The sequence below is a fragment of the Marmota monax genome, unplaced genomic scaffold (genome assembly GCF_021218885.2).
Source record: "Marmota monax isolate L192 unplaced genomic scaffold, Marmota_monax_Labrador192_F-V1.1 WCK01_AAM20220418_F8-fsc00279, whole genome shotgun sequence".
NCBI lineage: Eukaryota > Metazoa > Chordata > Mammalia > Rodentia > Sciuridae > Marmota > Marmota monax.
The window spans coordinates 1,632,608-1,655,741 of NW_026693587.1; the positions used below are offsets into that span (position 1 = coordinate 1,632,608).

Genomic DNA, 23,134 nt, shown 5'->3' on the forward strand with positions numbered 1-23,134 from the left:
ACTCGTAATCCTTTTATGCCTCCAATTCCATTGCTGCTCTGACATACGGATGCTGTGATTTGCTAGGCCTCCCTGCTACTCCCACTTTTATGAATCAGTCAGTGCTGAAATGAAACACTTTGTCACTGCCATTATTATCCCTCGGAGTGTTGAGGAACACCACCAGAAACTTGTAGTAGTCTCCTGTTAGACTCAATCAATCTCAGTAGGCATTATGGATGATCCACTGTCTTGGTTTATACATGGCACAACATTAAGAGTCTTTATTTAAACTCTTTGCTCAAGTACTTTATTTCTTCACCACAGAAAACTCCAGAAAGAAATAGTATAGGAAACACAAGCCTTTGTTATTTCTCTACAATGTCGATGAATCTATACTCTTTTGCTTTTAAACTCTACCTTCCTTCCTCTCTCTTTCTTTTCCTCCCTTTTCTCTTTTCATATGTTAATAGCAATTTATAATATCTTACTATCCCAGCACAATGACAGTAGCTCAGGATACAAAAATATAATATTAATTTCTCAGGGCATCCATAATAAATGCCATCCATAATAAATACCACAACATCGTGGCTTAAAATAACAGAGTTTATTATCTCATAGTTCTGGAGGCCAGAAGTCTGAAATCAAGGTGTCAACAGGCCCCGGGAAAGAATCCTTATTTCTCCAGCTTTTGGTGGCCCCAGGTGTTCCTTGGCATATTTCTTTTCCATCATTGTTTGTTTTGTTTTTTAATTCAGGACTATAAATTGTTTTATTGACCTTACATTCTGTGTACTTCCTTTCTTGTATGATGAAAATCTTACTTCTCAATGATATTAACAATTACTCATTTGTCTTTGTCTCTGTCTTCATACAGTCTTATAAAGCTACAAGTCAAAGGATAGGACACACTCTATCCCACAATGATCATAAATAATTACTTCTGCAAAGAACCTATGACCAATGGTCACATTCTAGGATTCCAGGTAGACATGAATTTTGGGAGAATACTGTTTAAGCTAGGACAGATGTCCATTGGGTTCTTTTTTGGAGACTCTTTCACATATTTACTCAAACTTCAATTCAACTGGCTTACTTTCCCTCACACAGTATTAGTATGCAGAGTCCTCTATAAACATTTTTGCTAGTTTAAACTTCTAAAAGTGGTCAGTTTAGCTTTCAGTGGCCTACAACCAAAGAATCCTGGCATAGCTTCATAAAGGAGGGCCCTAAGTGGTGGCTAAGAAAATGGATATATCACTGAAATAGTAAACTGATTTTTTTACATTAAGCACCTCAATTTACAATGATTGGTTGAGGAATACATCTCTCAAATTGTTGCACTAGGTGTGTAGTTTTTTCCATTTATTTTTGTATGGACTAGAAGCACAGAATTCTTATAAAAATATTTTCTTGCATTTTAGAATTAAATAGAAATTTTCTGATGAAACAATTATCATTTTACAGATGAGATAAATCTGAGGGAATGTATATTCTTACTGGCTAATTTGGGGACAGAACTAGTAAAGAGTTCTCAATTCTTTGATCAGTGTGTAAATCAGACTTTTCATATTTATTAAAATAAATAATTTTCATTATGATTTTTCTCTCTGAATACACTTTAGCTATTTATTAATCTAAGAATAACTTCCAATATTATTGCATTAATAGTACCCTAGAAAAACACACAGGGACTTCCCTTCCTAGGAGTCTATGAATCTTTAGTGCTCAAAAATATTGTGGAGGTAAAAAATACTGAGTTTTCCATAATGACATTGTCCATATTTCTTCTAATTGCATCCGTGGATATGATACATGCTATTAGACATGACAGAAATCAATTTTTAAATAGTAAGTCTTAAATAATAAACCTTTCCCTCAGTACAGACAGCAAGCAAACAGAAATTCTGGCTTTTTAATTTGTGCACCACTGAAACTTCTTCTTATTTATTCACTTTAATTATGCGTTTACACAAGAATGCTGTAATAAAATATCTGTACACTACTTCTGTTACAAATATAATATTTAAAGTGACTTTATATACTCTAATGTAGGAGTTTCACGCTCTAAAATGGGAATGAACACATGATAATTCCTTGCCAGTTGTCTCAATAAACAGCTCCATCTGTTTCCCTTAGTCTAAAACTATTGTATTATAAGATGTTAATATAAGGCAATGAAATGAAGTTATGTTAATCCCCTTAATTTTTCTATCAATTTACTAAGGGCATACAACCAAAATAATTACTAACACATTGCTTTTTTCTCTGTCATTAAGAGTAATACTAATTGAAAAACAACTGCACAGCGCATAAACACATTTTCAGTATTGCATCAGTTGTTGAAAACAGCACTAAAAGATTCTGGGACCCTTTTACATTCTTCCATGATTAGCCTGGTTGTTCTCTAGAAAAAACAGTCAATGTGGGGTAACATCATTGCTTTACTTACAGCAACATGAGAATATTTTATAACAGGTCAAAAAATGAAAATGAACATCAAGATGTGCTTTAAATATGATTCCTTTATAAAACTTAGGAATACTGCTCCATATATTTGCTATTTACTCAATCACAGAACACAATTTAAGCAGCAAAAATATATGTTTACATTAGAGGTGAGGAGATAACGGTATTTTATAATGTTCAGAACTTTTAAATACTAAGAGTATTAGATTATTTTTTTCTTAGTTTGGGGTAGGGAAAAGAGAGAGATTGCTCAATTAAGTCCTTTTTAAAAAACTCTCCTAAGATTTTCCTTGTTTACTATAAATTTTCACTATTCAAACTAAAAGTGAATTTCCTGAAGTCACTTTTTTTGGTTAGATTTAGAATTATTATTCTCTATTAATGAGATTGATACATAATTTTTATCCATGTGACTACAACATTTTAAATAACTTTAAAAGAAAAACTGGATTTCCATACACAAATATTATTCCTCTTTGAGTTTAGGTTCACAAGATACAAGGGGAAAGAAAAAATGATGTTTAGATGTCAGCAAAAAACCACACTACAAAAACAAACTTAAATGTTATTTTTCCCTACAGTTTTGAATAACCCATGAATACAATATAGGAAAAGTCATCCACAAGATCAATTATCCACAGACTACTTCCATTCTTATAGTGGGAGGTAAGCAAGAGATTGGATTGGTTCAGTTCAGGCAGCCAGTTCAGGAGAGAACCATCAAAGTGACAGTGCCTTTTGTCTGCTTGAGGATGGCCACTGCTTCTTCATGAGTTACCCCTTCTAGGCTCTGCCCATTGACAGCAATGATTTGATCACCCCTTTTAAGACGCCCATCTTCTGAGGCTGCTCCCTGCAATTATAAAGTAGACTTGTTTACTTCTCAAAAGAATGCAGCTTCATGTCACACAACAGAAAAAAAAAAAAAAAAAGATCTAAATAAGAATGTAAATTGCTCTGCATATACAGGCACATTGCTCTTGGTGCTCCACAAATATTAAGCAATGATGAACATACACAAAGGAGGTCTTTCTCCTAAATGGTTTTAGTATTGAGATTCCAATTTGGGAGAGAATCTAGCAGTCAATAGATTAGTTGGATTTCTTTTTTTGGGGGGTGGGGGGCGGGGCGCTATTCAGCACAGCAGTTGATAGAAATTCAAGTTAATAAAGAATATTTGGGAATTTGCCTAGTAGGAATGATTTCATAGAATCCATGATTTTCTATTCTGTAACGACCTATAGAAAAAGAAGACACAAAATTAACTAGGAATAAAATCAGTTTCACAGCACCTGGGTATAAGGGCTAAAAGGTTTGCAAAAGCACAAAGCCCATGTGAAGGTTGACTAGGACATGATAAGGTACAAGCGCTGATTTTAAAATCCATCGCTGGGGCTGGGGGTATAGCTTAGTGGCAGTATTCTTGCCAGCATGTGAGAGGCCCTGGATTCTATTTCTAGTCTGTCTCTCTCTCTCTCTCTCTCTCTCACACACACACACACACACACACACACGCACACACATGCACATACACAGTTAATTCTAACTCTTTCTGTGACTTTGAAAAGGCGGCTCAAGCTGTCTTGGTTCTTACTTCCCAAGGGTAGATGGATTCTTCATATTACTATGGGCCCTACATGATAAAGATTAAACACAGACATTGTTGTTTGAAAAAGAATCCCATCTTAAGGCATGCTTACAGAAGACAATTATGCAATTAAATATAAGATTAAAATATGGAGAATTTAATGAGGAATCCATAATGATGAAATTCTTAAAATATGTTCTCACTAGCATGCCTTAAATAAATTGTTCCTAGGCTGAGGAAAAGGACTGCATGACTCTCCTGTTCACTGGCAAATGCTGTTTGTATTTTTGGACACACCAATAGCTTTTTTAAAAATCTCAAAAATTAAGCTAAAGCACTTTAAACCAATTAAAAATAATAATACTTTTTTCAAAATAATATAATAAAACCTCCATAAATTAAAGGACCATAGAATTAATCTAAAGCCTCTATATCAAGTCTTTAAACATGTTTTGCATGAATTTTGCTTTCTTTCACTATAAAATTTTGAAATTTTGGATTTTCTCCTGCAGAAAATTTTGTCCAATTTTGTAGGTCTGAGAATATATGTCTTATGAACATAAATATGCCTTAGCAATCAAACATGGGTTTCGGTTGTTTGAATAGCTTCATCAGTGTCCCAGTATCTTTATTTTTGTTCAAACATTCTTAAGATAGAAATGTTTTTCTTTATAAAAAATAAAATCCCTTAATTATGAATAATCAATTTATTGTAAATGACGAGGCTGCTGGATACTCTTTAAATTCTTTTTAGTAGTCTTTCTATTTTATTCAATGAAATTAAACTTGTCAAATAAATGTTCTATTAGTTAACGTGAATATACATTTTGTGCACTTTTCTGTACCTATTTTCTATTTCACAATAAAAAATGCAAAGAAAAAGAAATGCCAGTGCTCTGTAGCATACATATTTAAAAGGCCCCATTTTCAAATGACAATTATGTACAACTTATTTTCAAAGGAAAGAACAGAATTTACTAACTAAAATTAATTAATATTTTTATGCATGTTGTCAAGAGTTTCCATGGAGTTTTAATTTGAAGCTATTTTCCTTTAAACATTATTAAGCTCAAATTGTACAAAAATATTTAATGACTTGCTCCTGTAGGGAGTTTAGAAAGAAAATGATCAACTGTTAACCATTTGGCATTACCTCAGGCCATAAACTAATAAGCCAGCTGCTGACCACTGTTAATGAATGTTTAGCAGAGAAGAGAATGGTTAAAATTTGCAAGCTTACCTTAGCAAACACTGTTTTCACATAAATGGGTAAGTCTCCATGAGGGCTGCCATATCCTCCTACTATACTGAAGCCTAAGCCATCTGGTCCTCGGTCTAGTGTAATAGACTTACACTGAGGAGGTCTACAATGAAGGAAAGGAAAAAAGAGGATTGGAATTTTTTATAGGTTACACACACACACACATACACAATCTGAGTCTGTAAGTTATGCACTGTCTGACATCTACCTAACACTAGCATAATTCCTTGTGTTCTAATAGGAAATATATTATGAATATTTTGGGGATGCTTAAATTGTCAATGCATGCTGTGTGCAGTACTGAAATTTACATAATCTAATGAAATCCTACTTAACGCCCTAATTCTATTACTCATTTACAGTTGCCTTAAACTAACATATTCACTGCATGTTCTCATGGCACAGAAAAACTCATTCTTTTTTTGGTTTATTTAAAGTGAGAGGGCTAAAGTTCAGGGGACTGTAATGGAATAAGACATAAACATTGGGGTTCCTAAGCTCATATAGAAAAACTGATTAAATAATTTTATATAGCTTATATTGCTTGTAAACATTCCGATGTTCTTCTTCTTTTCTCTACTCTTATTTTCTTATGCTTTTGGTATTCAGTGTTGTTATCCAATGGCAGTGCATTTTTTCATTCAAAAGGAAGGATGTATGAAATGAGTTAATAATGCTGAAAAAATTAAAGAATAAATTTGACTTACTCTCTATCATACAGGGGTAGTGATATAAAGACTAAGAAGCTCCCCTCCCCCCAAAAAAATCAGAAATGAAAATGTGGGAAGGGTAGTATTATGTATAGCTATGGGTCTATAATCTATCCTTCCTTGATTAGCTAAATCTATGCCATAACTGTTCATAGTTAAAAGCACTGGGGTTTTGCATTTTATGCCTCATCTCCCTATATATTTCATCTCTAGGTGAATGCTAGAAACATGTGACAGAGAATATAATTGTCAGGAAGACTTGATTCATAAGTAACAAATAATGTACCATAACATAAGAGCTCACCCTAAATCATCCTGAAATATGCTGCTTGATGTTAGTCCAGTGAAAGACAGACTAGAATTTGCAGGCTCCGGCTGATGACCTGTGACCACACTTACATCTCCCCCAGCAACCACCTGTGTACAAAGGAGCATAGAGAGGAAAAAAGACAAATGTTCATGTGGCTAGGGAGACAGCAGCAGTTTTTCTTCAAAGAGAGAATTTGGATTAAAATGTGTATTTTATTGTCCACTTAATCATTTCTGTGAACATAAGAGAGAAATTTCACAAGATCCAGTGGCTTTTTAACTATACAGATAATAAAAATATTCTAACTCAATTCTACAATGCTGTTTGATGCTTTTAAAACATGGTCTCCTGTGCAATTATTTTTTAAAGATTCTTGGAATATAAGACACTCACACCACTTAAAATTCTAGCAATTAATGTTCACAGTTGAGACCCTGTATTTTGCCCTTAGAAATAAAGTAGGAGACAATAAATGCATAGGGGTAAAATGCAATGGAATGTGTTTCATATGTATATTCTTCAAGCTCTCAGTTTATATCATTTATGTTCAAGGATATATTAAATGCGAAAAAAGAGATTCAATCCTTTTTACTGCTTTAACATCAAAGTTCATGTGCCCTCAAAGTTACCCATATTCTGAACAGTGCTTGAGATACAAACCTCACCTGCATTTCAATGGAGCCAGGGGCATTTTTCAGTAAGTTAACTGCTTGAGTGTGAGTCATCCCCTCAGTTGATGTGCCACAGATGGTGACAATCCTATCACCAACCTGCCAGGGAGAGAAAGAAATAGCCACCTACTAAAGCACACAGGGAAAATAAGACTTGGAGACCAGTGCAGTCATTTCCTTCTTTAATGTCAACTTCACATATATACTGTCACCAGACATTAAAATATAATGATGAAAATGACCGATTCCAAGAAGTCCAAGGAGCAACCACAAAAAAAGTTGTACACATTGATTTCTATAGTCACCAAGGGAGTGGGGGGGGAGAGGGGGAAAGTCACTCTTCATTTCTCCAGGGTAAGGCATTATTTCTTATTAAAATAATAAAATATGGATATTATTTGGAAACTTCAATTTCTCTGGATATTATCACTATAATCGTTAGATGTGACTAAATCAGGGGCTGGCAAATTAACGCCCACAGGCTAAATCTGGCCCATTGCCTATTTTGGTTAATAAAGTTTGCTGGAAGACAGCTAGGCTTATTTGGCTGCTTGCACAGGGCAGAGCTGAGCAGCTGCAACAGACACTCATATGACCTACAAAGCCAAAAATTTCACTATGTCCTTAGAGAAAAGTGATCCCCATGGTATATATACCATCATTTTTTAAATGTCAGTAATTAATTTAGATATCAAAAGAGGCTGAACCATTTCCAATCTAGAGGATATTTATACTAAACATGATTGTGTTTGGAGAACTTGTATGAGGCCACAGAGGCTTTACTTTTAAAGAGACTGAATTGCTTTAAAAGAGTATTTACATGATTTTGGAGCTGTCCAGTTATTATAAAGCCCATCAAACTCTTCTAATATGAATAATCCCTCAATGTAAGCAAGTTTTGTGTAATTTTACAATATTGCAAGTCACTTTATATTAAGTTTCTGCAAACTTTACAATCAAATGAAAATAAATGATACTTTTCAATTTAATAAAGTTGAATCAGCATTTATACCAATAAAACATAAAACAGAAAAGTTTCACTTCATACTAGCTTTCTGAAAATAACTTTGCATTATTTTAACTTGTTCCACAGAGTCAAAACATATAATAAAAATACAAAGAGACAACTGTAAATCTTCCCATTTCACTTACTTGCAAATTCCTGTTCAACAATATCATTTTTTTCCTTTCCTTTCGTTTTGTTTTGAATTATTATTCTTTATCCTTTACTTAAAGCAAGGTCTGCTGTAGCTTGGTTAGCTGACTTAGAACAGCCTTGCAATAGATGGTTAGATTAGAAGGATTTATATAAAACAAAAAAAATACTACCCCATAAAAATCTTTTGCTAGATTTGTTAGAGCTACTATGGTTATTGGTAAAACTTACCCTGAGTTTCTGCGTCTGAGCTGCAACTCCATTTGGGTGCATCATTGCAATAAATATAGGAACATCACCAAGTGGGCTGCCCACTCCTCCAGCTATGCTGATTCCCAATGAGTCAGTAGGCCCCTGCCATGCAACAGATGTAAGATTTTAGTAAAAGTGTTACTTTCAATTGACCTTTGTTTATTCTTTGGTTCAAGATTCTAGTGTCCACCTTGATGTTCTATGGGTGTGAGGGTGGAAAATGTAGCTTAAGATAACTGCATTATTTTATTTGATAGAGGTCCTTAGTATGGGTTAAGAAAATAAGCATCTGTTCAGGAAGAAAAAAAAAATCAAGATATGCTAAATGGAAATCATATTGTGAGACAGATGAGCAGGTAAACTCTGAAGTGAAAAGGCCACGATCTGGGGAATCAAATCTGAGTTCAAATCCAGGGATCTATGCTTACAAATGCTAGGATCTAGAACAATCCCACTCCTCAACAGATCACCAGATGATCTTCATTCCTAAAATGGTGATAACAGTGACCCTTACAGAGGGCTGCAATGAATATTAAAGGACATGATGTTGACAAGAAGTGTCTAGAAAAGCGCTCAACACATCATAAAGCTCAAAAATTGCAGCTGCTTTTATTTTCTCTCTTGTTCATGGCTGTATGGGAAATCTGTTTCAGCAAAACTGAGAAGTGTCTGTTGAAAGGAAAGGCTCACTGATCAGCAGAAGGGAGATGCAGGGAATGATTGGGTGTAGGGTCAGATTGATGCCCATTTTTGGCAAAAGTGATTTTTCAAATGAGGTCATATCACTAGGAAATTCAGCAAAGACTGCACTGTGTTATTTCCACTGTATACAATGTGTGTGTGTGTGTGTGTGTGTGTGTATTCAGCTGGATACTATGAAGCAATAACATAGTTACAGAAAAATACAAATGTAGATGCCTCTGAAAACACCAAATTACCTTTTTTATTTCAACTGTTCTTAATCCCTGTATTTCAGATGCTACTGTAAAAAAAGATATAATACAGTTATCAAAGCATTTTTATGAACATTAAATTTTCACCAATAGGGGCTGGGGATGTGGCTCAAGCGGTAGCGCGCTCGCCTGGCATGCGTGCGGCCCAGGTTCGATCCTCAGCACCACATACAAACAAAGATGTTGTGTCCGCTGAGAACTAAAAAAAATAAATATTAAAAAATTCTCTCTCTCTCTCTCTCTCTCTCTCCCCCACTCTTTCTTTAAAAAAAAAAAAAAAAAAAAAAAAAAAAAAAAAAAAAAATTTTCACCAATACATGGAGCTACATGGGACTACATGGGCTATCATTTATTTTATTAAAAAAATAAATGATACACAGTAGATGTGATTAGATCTAACTCATAAAGGAACTCATCATTTCTCCAGTTGGAAAAAAAGCACATACCATCTCATTTCATCTCTTCATTTTAAGCATCAATTATATAACTATATAATCCACTTTGAATGAGTCAAGGACAGAATGCACTTTGCATAGAAAGACACATGCACAGCTGAGAGGAATAAAGTCACGGATGCATTTTTAAAAGAATCCATGGACTAAGTGCCTAAACTTCTAGAATATTAGTCATATTGCAAACAGAGACTGCCATATGGTTAGTTTCTTCAATTTGAACAACTTTCAACTAATGTATCAAGCCAAAAAACCCTTTGCATCACGATTTCATGTAATTAAAACACAGGAGGATGATATTAATTTTCTCAAAATTTTGCAATCTTCATGGAAAAAGAAGGCTTCACTTAGTGGCATCTTCTGATTTGCTGGAGTCACATTAAACAGAGGAAGAGAAGCAAATCAAACACACCAGTCTGCTCAGTAAGAAAAAACTATACAATCCTGATGATAATGTTTCCTATGTCTTTCAGGGTAAACATCAAATGGGAAAAGCTGCCACAGGCACAGAATCATGATGTTCAGATTTTTTTGCCAACCCACGTTTTTGTACCTCCGTAAAGATATGGGATGATTTGGGAGATGGGGGAAAAGGAAACAAAAAGAGAAAGAGTGCAAGGGAGGGAGGGAGGGAAAGAAAAAAACAGTGTTGCCGACCAAAATTCAGATCAGTAAAACATGCTTAAAATATTGAACCAATCTTACATGCATTCTTCTTTGAGCTGCTTTCCAGTGACTCAGATGTACTTATTCCAGAAAGGGGAAGAGTAAATGATGACAAACTGCCTTCACTCACCTACAAAATCCACCAATTATTTTAGAAGATTTTAGAAATAATAAATCTCCCTAAATACCACTTATTTCAGAATTCAATTCTTTTAGTGCATCTAAAGAGAAATACCATTAAACAACAGTGGCATTTGATAATTTGAAGGGCAATTTAAACATAATTCCTGATGATTTTTTTTTTCTTTTGAAGAAATAATTTGCCTAATAACATGGGTAAATTGAAGCTAAGAGGGTAAATAAGACTGATTTCAACTTACCTAAAATTTTAACAGTTTTCATAATCTCATTTAAGACAATCCTCTATAAACAACTGATGCACAAAGACTAGGACTTAAACAAAAACTATACAATTAGAGCCTGTTAATGATAAACTAATCTAGTAATTAAGGAAGTCTGAAAGTGTTACTAAAGGCAAGATTGGTACAAATCTACTTCTGTCTTCAGAAGAAAGCACTGAGGAAAGGACTTGGAAAAATCTTGAACTATTTCAATATTGTAATTTATAAAGGGTAAAGAGAATTTACAGTTCACCTATGTGGGGTTTTTCAGTTGAATATTGAATACTGATTGATGCTAGCAATTGCTACACAGTATGTTTAAAATCTGGTATCTTGGTAGACCTTACATATATTCGATGATAACTCATTGAGATTATGGGAAAACAAGAATGCTTGAAATCACATTCTTATGATGTTTTAAACTAATCAAGAGTCACACCTTGTCTCTTTGCCCACTCTCATCTTCTATCCTGCCCTATCTCAAACTCTGCACTCACTCAGTCACCCTGCTTAGAGGGCCACATATGTGTCCATGTCCCTGACAGTGCCACCATGGGGCCATTTATAAGCTCTTCTTGGTGTATGGACAGCTACCCACCTGGCTGCTCTGAGAAGGCCTCCTCTCTGAATGGAATGGACCAGCTTTGATTCTTCCAACTTCCAGGGTTACTGTGCCTAGGGAACACTGGGGGAGTGGTTGTTTTATGGAAATGCTTAAATAAAATTCTATAATCATCTTTAGCAATACATTTTACTCTTCAACACTGAGGTTTTGAAAGTGTTTTTCCTTTGGGATTTCCACAGGTAAGGATATCACCAATCCTTTGTGAAAAATGCCTTTAAAACATTAAAACTAATAAAAACTAACAAAACCAAACAGCAGCAGCAACCCCAGGTGTATGTCTTGTTATCTCAAGATTTATATGGAGATTATTTTTACCAAAGCAAAGAGCAATTGAGAATTGAGCAAATATCTCATGAAACACACTGATGTAGAAAGGCCAAATGAACTGAATAACCCAGGGCTTAAAAAAAAAACAATAAATTTGCTACTACAACCACAACTTATTTTTCCTTAATAGAAGAGGTGCTCATAAATTTGGGCAAATGATCTGTTGCTACACTGTACCTGAGTAGACTTCTTACATAATACTTAAATAAATATTGTCATAAATACAAAATAAAAACTGAAGATAATTTCCCTATAGCCCTTTACAAATAAGCCACAGGCATGCAAGAAATGTTACATAGCCTAATACTACAGGATGTAGTAGCACCACAAGGTGTTTGAGACCCTGGGCTTTTGAGTTCAGACACACTGATTTAAATTCAGACTGTGTTTTACTAGCTCTGTGACCGTAATGGATATCTAATGTTAATATAGTTGGTGTTCTGCATTTTTAGAATGTAGAGCATAATAAGTTGTTTAGAAAAGTAGTCCATGTACAGTGCTTATGACAGTGTCTAAGAGTAGGCATAAAGAGGAGGCACTGACATTGTTATGCTGCTGATGTGCTACCAAGGGAAGCTTGAACTTGAAAAGTCAAAACTTAACCTGAAATAGCCATCAGTTGATTTTTATTTGTTTTGTTGGTTCACCATTTTTTTTTTTAGCCCCAAACTTACCAAACTTTTCTTGGGAACTACTTGTGTTTTCAGCTTACATAAATGCAGAAGTTAACAAGTTCATGCATTTATTATTCACTATGCAGTGTTATAACTCTTTCATCTACCTATAACACAGCTCTTTCAAAGTCCAAAGGTTTTGATTATTGTAAAAAATTTAAGGTAATCTTTCCATTATAAAAGCAATTAATTCTCATTAGAAAAAATTGGAAAGTGAAATGAGGAAAAAGTTAATTTCAATAATTACCTCATAGTTGTTGTTAAAAATTTATAAGGTTTCATCTTACATAACTATATTGATATTGTAAACCACAATTGTTTTTTGTTTTATCTTCACTGATTACATTTTTTATGTTAATATAGTTGTCATAAAGATCACTACAAATAGACACATTTGTTATGCATCTTTGAAATACATGCCAAAGTTGATGTAGTTTTTTGTCAACTATGTTACTTCCAATTTTCTTATTATTACAAATAATACTCTGATGAACTTTACGTACTTAAATTTTTCCATATTGTAAGTTATATGAGTAAGGTTTTTAAATGAAGAATTAACCAATCAAAATAAGAAACAGCAGCATGAACATTATAGTATACAAATATTTAAGGTTCTCAACCATACAGGTTGTTACAATGGTTGGCTGTATTGATATTAAAATTATTTATGTTTTATGGATACTTTCTATTCAGAGACATAACAGTGCTACAGAGCCAACATATTTTTATCTCCAGAGGAAAACTGTTCCTCCTTAAAGAATTCTTGATGTTTAAAAAATTTCAATAAATGACAGGTTTTAATGTTTGTTAATGGCTGATTTTATATCCACATTCATATTCACAATCCTATCCAAATCAGAGGCCAAAAAATAAGAGCCTCGCCTGGAACATCCCTCCATGACGCCCAGTCCACCATGGCAGAGCTGCCACGTGGACTCACAGCAAGTTGTACCCAAGGCATAGGCACTGATGGAAATGGTTTTCTAGTCAATGTTGAATTATACTTCTTCAGGTTAAAAACCACACAAGGTAAAGGAGAACAAAAAGATAAGCATTGCCCATTTACAGGAATATATATCCTCCCTATAAACTGGAATATACCCTAATAAGAAATATGTCTATAGTCCTAACAAATGTATTTTTAAGTGATTATTCTGTACTTTACAATTCTTTTTCAAAATGAGACTTATTCTGCATTTTCAATAGGAAAATGATCCTTCTTGAACTTTCTTTGGAGGAATCTATTTCATAATGCGAAATGTACTTAAATTTAGAATGATACGTAGGGATGGGGTCCTTCCAACAAACTGAATAATTCCCAGTGAAAGTACTGCCAGGTGAAACTGCATTAAATTATTTTCACTATATAAGGTTGGCTCACCCAAACCTGATTTTAAATACCAACTTTCAAATAGTTCAATAGTTTTGAGTCAGAATAGGATTTAGACAAAACATTATATTCTAATGCTCATAAATAATAAAATCTTTCTGCCACATTTTTTTGTCACATTATTCATTATCCTTCATAAAGATGTTGACACTGCTATGCCAAAATAGGGGTTAAAGAAGAGCTGGTGACAGGAAAGCCTAGAAAATATGATCTCCAGAGGTGTCATGGATACCCATCTCACCTCTGGTGATCCCCATATTGGGCAGTTCAGCCAAGACACTTTTAAAAAAGCACCTCTGTGGGGCTGGGATTGTGGCTCAGTGTCAGAGCACTTGCCTTGCATATGTGAGGCACTGGGTTCGATCCTTAGCAACACATAAAAATAAATAAACAAAGACATTTTTGGCTGCTTTGACTGTAGTGATGTATATATACATTATACTAAGAAAAAAGGATAACAGATGTTTAAAATAGTATCCAAAGTTAAATAAACAAAAAAGAAAACAGAAAAAAAAGAGCACCTCTGTGTCTGAGATGTGTCTAAATCATATCAGAAGCTGTAAGAAATAATCCAGAAACAAAGATGGAGGTGCAAATATTGAGACTTTTGTGTCTGAATATGTGTTTTGTTTTAAGCAAGAATTTACACAATATTCATCTTAGAAAGATTTACTAGAATTTTAAATACTCAGTTCATGAATCCTAATACCACTAAATAAATACAGAACAACATAATAAACAGCTGTCACTGAAAATATGTAATAGCATATTTTTTGGAAAAAGTCTCAAAGAAGTTTATTTTTTCCAATTATAGAGAAGTAGGAAAAATGTTTTATTTGAGATGATACTTTAGAGAAGTAACTAAACTATTGTAGCTGAAGTTTAAATTCTCTTTCTTTTTGCTCTTATACACACTTATTTTTGGCATCGGATTTATACCTTTAGCAATGCAGCTACAGCTTCCTGGGTGGCATTGCGAACATCTTCTCCATTCACCATTAATATCTGGTCACCCTGCATCAGTCTTCCATCAGCATCCGCGATGCCTCCTTTGACAATATCTGACACAAATACTCCAGTATCGTTTCTGCAAACCATTTTGAATTTCAACATTATTACTTTTCCTCAACTGAAATGCAATGTTTATTTAATGGAAAGCTAACTTTTTTAAAAAATGAAAAATTTACATCTATTTTTAAGGGTTTTATTGTTTTGAGCAATGCTGGGGCAACATGTATTAAATAATGGCATATGTTTTACAGTATTTCAGAGATTGAGCAGATCTTTTATAAGCATATTTGTTGTTCATCAATTACATACTGTGAAGAGGAGGGGATACTATTCTTCTCATTTTATGGGCCACACAGCTAGTAAATGGTAAAAACAGGAATAAAGAGCCAGTCCTCGGATGTTAAATCTATTGTTCTTTCCACACCATTATGAATCCTTAAATGGATATTGACTTGTGGCTATGAAAACACATTGCTGTTATCATCAACACTATTAACATTGTTGGAAATAAATAACACATGTGTATCTTAAACTAAAACCATTTGTTATGCAAACTTAACTACCATTACTGCAATGTATTTTACTTTGAATCATTACAGCTTACTTAGACATAAGATAGATTTTTCCAAAATGAGCAAACATTAATCTTATTCCAATCCTTTTATAGAAAAATAAAAACTAAATGAAATCAAAAAAGTAATAACAAAACAAAACAAATCCCCAAACTTCCCATTAAGATACAAAAGTAAATGTAAACAGAAATGCATAGTGAAAGATGGGATATATCACTTGTTCTTCCAGGGATCTGACTCAAACAAAGCACTCTACCTTCTGATTCTAGTTTCACATCTTCAGAATTAGGGTACTGGATTAGATAATCTTTGTGTGCTCTTCCTAATGTAAACAGGATCTGTTGCTGGAGCTTTTTATAGTGCCCTGGTGACCCCACATGTTGTGGTAGCCTGGTCCCCATGTGAATGCTAAGCTCACAGTGTTTCAGAACAGCTACACAACTGAAATTGTTTTCCCAAAAATAATGTCTAATTTTTCAGACACATTCCTACTGAAATTTCAATAATATGATACTTTCTTTCTGTGTATTAAAAAAATCATTAGTTGTCTCTTAAAAAACAAACCGGAATAAATATCCTTTTATTTCTGAATTGAAATGTCCCTGCAGAACCAGGTAGGCATTTTGATACGCCCATTTCCAAAGGATATTCTGATGTAAAGGGCACAATTTCATAAATTTTTGACTCAGTTGGGGGAAAAAAGAAAAACCCTACTTTGAAACTAGATATCTGAGGCCTGAAAAATGGTGATAGTAATTCGGTTTCTTTTTACTGAACACTAACTTCATTTGTTTCATTACCTGGTATTTTCTGATCCCAATGAGCTTATAATACTAAAAGGAAAAAAAAATACTTATGGAACTTAATGTTACTATGACTTAATATAAATATTTTCAAACATACCTATAAATATTAAACTAATCATGTGCCCTTACTGATCTGCCTGCACCCATCCCCTGGCTTCATGCTTTCTGTCCTGTGCTGATGGCATGCTCGTGTCATTCTGATCTTTCTCCCTGTATGATCCTCCAGTCCCTTCAGCAGACCAACTATCATCTCAATCACTCTCAGCCTCAGTGCAGGTACCTCTCTTCATGGAACATGTCCCTAATCCACTTCTCTTGGTTCCTTTCTCCTCTGCTTCCACAGCTCCTCCATAATGTGTCTCTCTAATTCCTCAACAGATTGATTTGCTATAAGAATATTTTTAATTCTTGTTCGCCAAACTGTTAATTTTTGAGGTCAGAAACCATGTCTTACTTAACTTTGTTCCTCAGAATGTAAGGTATTTCCTGACACATAGCAAGCACACAAAAACACCAAATGGCTTTTTGTCGAGCATATTCAAAATCCCCCAATATCCTGATTTAAATGTTCAAAACCAGTATCATTCTATGCTTTCACTGTAAGTGGGCCAATGACAGCTACTTGCAGAACATGAACTATTGATAAAATTCTACTGTTGTTGCAATTAATTCCAAAGGCACACCTTTTACCAACAATACTTAATCCCAGGCCTTTCCCCGGCTTCTTCTGAAGCTCAATGGTGAGGGCATCACACACGTCCTCCTCTTTGTAGGGGGTCTCATCTCTGTAGAGTGTCAGGCGCACTCGTTGCGGCGTCTGTCTCAGGACGTTGATTGCTTCATCATGTGTGGCCTTTCTCAAGTCAATGCCATTCACCTAAACAGATATGTGACATTGACTAGGAGGAACTGGGGGAATTAAGTGAAGAAGGAAAGGAAGGTAGGAGGGCAGAGGAGAGAAAGAAAGCAGCAAAGAAACACATACCCTCTCACTGACTTTCTCTGTTATTTTTGAAGATCAAAAATAAGCAGTCTGTACCTCTAAAATCTGATCTCCAGCCCAGAGTCTTCCATCTTTACATGCTGCTCCTTCTTCATAAACTTCATGGATAATAATGGCACCCTAAGGATCCAAATGCAACATAGTATGCTTTATCCCATTCTCCCTTTAAATGGTGAGAAGAAATGAAGTCCAAACACAGCGTACTTTCCTGATAGCCACAGGGATTTATATACTCACTAGGTTTATATGTGAGCCAAATAGCATCATTCTAGGAAATATGTAATAGCATATTTTTTGCAAAAAGTCTCAAAGAAGTTTATTTTTTCCAATTATAGAGAAGTAGGAAAAATCATAAAACATATAAATCATATTTAAATATAGTAAGGAAATATTATTGTTTCTATCCACAAACAAAATGATTCTGAAAGTATTTTTGACATTTAGGAAATTCTGTCTACAAAGTTTTTTAAACTCCTCTCAATATAGGACTAAACCAACCTGGATATTAATAAAAAGGAAATTAAGTTATATCAAGTACTAGTAAGACATTCTGAAAACTAAAGGTCACAGTAACAAGTGTAACACAATCTTACTGAGTCAGTAGTGATCAATACTCAAAGTAATGGTCCTAGTACCTAATCGAATATTTTCCCTATAAATGAAAATAACAATAAGTGATTAATAATTCATATAATTAACTGATAGGAATCTCCCTGGAGTCTCTTGAAGCTGTCTGGAAGCTACCTGCATGGCTGAAGCACTCTGGATGGGCACTCACCAGCAATGTGTCAGAACCCCCAACGATGCTCAGACCCAGCCCTGTTCGCCCTTTGGAAATCTCAATTGTTGTTTCACAACCAGGGATAATAGGGCAGGTTGCAGGATCAGAAGCAAAGATTGCTGGTGTTGATGATCTGCTTGTACCTAAGAATAAATTAAAAATGAAATAAAATAAAAATAAAAATGAACTAGAAAATATGTATATCGACACAGGTTGTCTTTGGGAATGGAGCAGGGAAACAGGTCCAGGACTGGGGGAAAAAGGAGAATTCTTCAATTTTGCCTTCAATCTTTTAGTTATCTTATATTTAAAAATGTCAAACAAACATGACTAGGTAATCACTGTTAATTTGGATGGTAGGTACAAAATTATTTGTTTAATTATTTTAATTATCACTTGCTATTCTGTACTTAGACAACAAAACACATCACTAATCTTGGTCATGGTGCCTGCTCTTTTTACTTTTTTGATTTCCTCTTCTTCTCCTAAGCATCTCTTCTTATGTAATCACTTCTGAACACATACGCACAGCACATATGCTTACATGTACACATAAGCATTTGCAGTTTTCATTGTGGTGTTTCATCGGTGTTTTCTAAACTCTGATACCAAATCCTAATGCAGACAGGTCAGAACTCAACACATAAGAATATAATATAAAAACAAGAATATAATTCCACACCTTGCTTTATGAGTCTTCATACCGTATCATATGTTTTATGATACAACAAAGAACACATAGCAATAGCATGTTTGGGAAAGCAAGGACACTCAGCAGAGAAGCGTATGCTTTAGGCAAGATGTTCTCTTTTTAGGAAATCAGAAACAGACTATTTTCTTTTTTCTGAAATGGTATGAACAGGTGTAAGATATTTTCTTTTGTGTTAAGTTTTCATTTAGAATTTCATATTTTTATAGACAATGCTATTTAGGGACCAACATAAAACTGAAAAAAATGAAAAAATTTCCATAAAATCTTTTAACACTTCAGCAAATTACTCAGAATTACTTTCTAAATACAGGATTACTTTCATCAGAGATGTATTACTTTAAGACTTTTTGTCCAACTATATTATGAATGTTTTAAACCAGCATTTCCTTAAAAACCTGTCAGAAGAACTGAATGTTTCAGTTTGTAGGCCAAGAGATCCTCCTAAGTTGAAAAATAAACCAATGTTTTTAAATCAAAATTTACTGCAGAGCTTGAAATGATTCTAGTATGATTTTTCCAAAAAGTAACTAAAGGGAATAATTTCCCTCTATATACTCGTCTGGCAGTTTAATGACACACCAATCCACATACATACGTTTCATCTAATTTGACATGATTGTCTAATACACACCAGCCACAGAACTCAATTTACATTGCATGTGGTAATAAATAACTAGCATTTTTAAGTTTCTTATTAGTGGCAGTGTTGATTCTATCTGTACAACTGTAACTCTGAATATCCACTCTATAGATTAACTGAAGTTTAGAGAAGTTAAATTACTTTCCTAGTATAAAAAAATCTAGAAAATGGTATCTCTAATACATTTAGTTAGATATTTGGACTCACAGATACTCTCAGCAAGAGATTTCTGGAGAACAAAGAGGGGATTCTTTTGTTTTAGAGAGGAAGAAGCTGATTGAGGCTGGAGTAGGAGGGTGGGTTTCCTAAGATACCAGGGCTGACTAGGGCACAGCACACACATCTCCTACCTAACAGTATAGGACTCTTCCTTTGGTAGCCCTTCTCTTTAACCACCCTCTTACCAAAGGGGTCCCCTAAGACCATTAAACAATAAGATGCAGGCAGGCAGCTGATTCCCAGGCAAGGACTCTGCTGAGTTTGCTGCACATGCAGGGTAGAAATCAGCCCTTACTTCGAATGGACTCAGGTTCCAGTTCAGGGGAGCCAGTCTGTGGGGTGACAGGAGACTGAGAACTGTTCTTTTTTTCTCCATTGGCTGCACTGGCTGATGGAGAAACAGACTGGAAATCTGGATTTTCAGCATGAATGGTCAGTTTTACTGTTGTTTTTGCTGTCTTCAGAAGGCCAATAAACTGGCAGGATATTGGTGTGGAGGAAAAACAAAATTCAAAAACAAATTATCAGATTTACACAAATGCAAGTCACTATTATTACTGGAATATAATTCTATCTTTGAGAGAAGAGACAGAAGCAAATGATTCCTTGACAGGACTTGAGAAGCTAAAAAATAAATGGTTCTAGTTTTTCTCTGATTTCTCCAAATGCCTAATATTGATTAAAGAGTGGTTAATTTCCACACTTAGTTCTGACCAGATTTATCCTTATATAAGTAGAGGGCTTTTCAACTTTCATATTTCAATTACTCTCATCCATTTTTCTGAATCCCTACAACCTTAGAACATATATGGAATATTTAACTCACTTCCAGATTATACAGAGAATCTAAAATAGTTTATACATGGACTTTTAGTAAAATGTTAAAAGCAGGATAGGAAAACCATGAATCAGAAAACTCAAGGCAAATGGAAAGTAAAAACATAAATTTATGGGTTAAAGGATCCAATTTATACAACCATTAAAACCGAATTTAAAAAAAAATGACTTTAAGCTTCTTGCTGGCCAATGTAGAAACAGAAACATATTCAGTTACATGGTTCTCCTTCACCATAAGGAAGAAAAAGATCTCAGGGTAAACAAAACATTGCTTCTAGCACTTATACACAAATGCCCTCAAATGAAACTCCAAATAAGTATTACGATCACTTTTGAAGAGAAAGCTCAGATACACAGTACTGTTCAATTCTAATAACAGTAATATATTTAAGGGCTGAGTTTTAAAGTCTGTTTATAAAGCAATTTGTATAGTAGATAGTCTGGACAGTAAAAATTCAGGAGAAAATGATTCCTTTGGTCCTAACATGAAGTTAGTCATTATTTAGGAGTTTCAAGTTTCCCTATGACATTTATTAAAATTCGCTGAGAATACTGAATTTGCAATCAGGAAATAGTGAACATCTTAACATCAACTTGATTGGAAAACAGAAAATAGAAATTGAAGACCCTTAGTGAAACTCTTCTTTTTCTTTAAAATACCTTTTCAACTGGATAGCCAATAACAACTTCATCATCTACAGCCAAGATCTGATCTCCAACTTTGAGTCGTCCATCCTAAATGGAAATGTGAAAGATTATTAATGATTTTTCAGAAGTAATTCCCTTTTCCACCACTTTGTGACGGTGAGAATGGTCAAGCCTAACCTTGGCTGCTACTCCCTGCTCTGTTAAACTCTTCACAATGACTCCACTGAGCGTATCTTCTTCACTGATGGCAATGCCCAGTCCACCTTGATCCTAGAAGTGAAAAGAACATGCAGGAGACTTGAAATAGATTAACCTTATACAAGAAAAGAAGAAGGTATGTATCTACAAAGGCTAAAAATAATCTTCCACCAAGGGCTAACAAAGCAATTAAAAGTTCTTCTGAATTCTACTATCAGAAATCTATTATTATTTTTTTTAAAAGCAAACTTTGAAATTTCTAATGGGAAAAAAAATTCTCCTCTACTAAAATAGTCAAGTGATTTCATTCCTTTCCTATGTCCAACATCTTTAGAAACTTCAGCAAAATATGCTAAGAGCAGAAATGCATTCCATAATTTAAACCAAAACATTCAACACTTGCAGATTTAGTCTTGTGTAACTGGCTGACTGAATAAATCACTCAAAACCCACCGAAGTACCCTGGCTTCCTCTCTTTTTCCTCTGGATCTGAGAAATAACAATCAAGTCTGGCTCCTTCACTCTTTTCTGCCACCTTTCTTACTTTCAAAGAGAGATGCAATTAGTGCTATGTGCTCTGTCCTTTCTGGAATGGAGCACCCAGCATTGTTTCTCTAAAGAAGAGAGTTTTGATTTGCTGCAGAGTGACAATGCTTCTGAGTCCAAAGACATGCCCTGAAAACCTGCCAAGGCTGGAGAGCTACATGGTCTATATTTTCCACATTTTCTTTTATCAAAACCAAATGTTCAATAATAGTGGCCTTTACCTTTCTTTAATGTTTAATAAAATTAAAACAGAGTTTTGAATTTTCATTCTGGCCAGAGGTAATAACCTTTTGCATTATAGTTTTCATCCAGGAAAAATTCACAAAAAGTAAAATAGAGAAAAGGGAACTTGTGACAGTTTATCTGAAATATACACACATTAGCCCAATTTGCCTTCAGAGATACTTATGATCATGGCTCTGATATCAAGGTAAGGTTTCACCATCATTTTAAAGATGATCAACATTATAGTTTTTCTGAGGTAGACTCTTAATGCTGGATGCATTTCAGACTGTCACAAGTATCCCTCTCCACCACCTCCCTCCACACAATTACTCATGTATGTATAAGGCAGAGAAGACTACTCTAGCTTCTAATTTACCTTCTGCCTCACTGCAGAAATTCAGATATGCCACTTAACATCTCTAACCCTCAATTTTCTCACAGAGAAAAAAATCTAAATTTTCTTATAAAAAATAATAGTAGTAACTGCTACTTAGCTAGAAAAGTACTTTATTGTATAATAGGCACTTGCTGATACTTTACAAAGGGTTGTCTAACATCCATTCCCATCTTACCCTTTTGTAAAAGCTAGCAGACCTTCATTAAAATACCCAGTCCATCCACCCACTCCAACCATCCCTGACTACTGTCTCCCCTCAACCCCTCACCCCTCTCTTGCTGACTTCCATCTTTCCTCTCCTCACTCCCTCTCTCTTCCCTCTAGTTTCAGGTGGTAGTTTTATAACATGGACAGAAATTCTTTGATACTCCTCCCTTGAAGACAGTGAGTCTAAAAGTATGAGCTGGACTTAATGACTTGAGCCTAACAAAGAAAAGAGAATAGAAGTAATGGTGTACAATTTCACACACAGGTCCAAAGAGGCACCAGGGTGCTCCTTGCTTCTTCTCTAAGATTGCTTGTCCTGCACAAGACCCACTGCCACTTCAAGAGGATATCCAAACAACCCCATTGTGTTATTCAACTTTTGCACTGTGGCCAAAATACCGACAAGAACAAGTTGGAGAAGGAAAAGTTTCTTTTGAGCTCACAT

At 34.6% G+C, this 23,134-nt stretch overlaps 1 protein-coding gene across 8 annotated transcripts in view; it reads right to left on the bottom strand.

Moving 5' to 3' along the window:
* Window positions 1-569: 569 nt before the first annotated feature.
* Window positions 570-23,134, bottom strand: part of Mpdz (multiple PDZ domain crumbs cell polarity complex component) — a gene marked incomplete at its 5' end in the record, with an annotated part of 83,318 nt that continues 60,753 nt past the window's right edge. For 3 of the 8 annotated variants that reach the window (XM_046459353.1, XM_046459350.1, XM_046459348.1), the window contains 15 exon segments: window positions 570-3,304; window positions 5,280-5,403; window positions 6,315-6,427; window positions 6,986-7,090; window positions 8,379-8,501; window positions 9,338-9,381; window positions 10,510-10,600; window positions 11,470-11,556; window positions 14,827-14,974; window positions 16,960-17,153; window positions 17,316-17,399; window positions 18,058-18,203; window positions 19,927-20,107; window positions 21,129-21,203; window positions 21,294-21,386. In XM_046459353.1, the coding sequence (XP_046315309.1) occupies window positions 3,158-3,304; window positions 5,280-5,403; window positions 6,315-6,427; window positions 6,986-7,090; window positions 8,379-8,501; window positions 9,338-9,381; window positions 10,510-10,600; window positions 11,470-11,556; window positions 14,827-14,974; window positions 16,960-17,153; window positions 17,316-17,399; window positions 18,058-18,203; window positions 19,927-20,107; window positions 21,129-21,203; window positions 21,294-21,386 (1,755 nt within the window). 8 annotated transcript variants of the gene reach the window in all.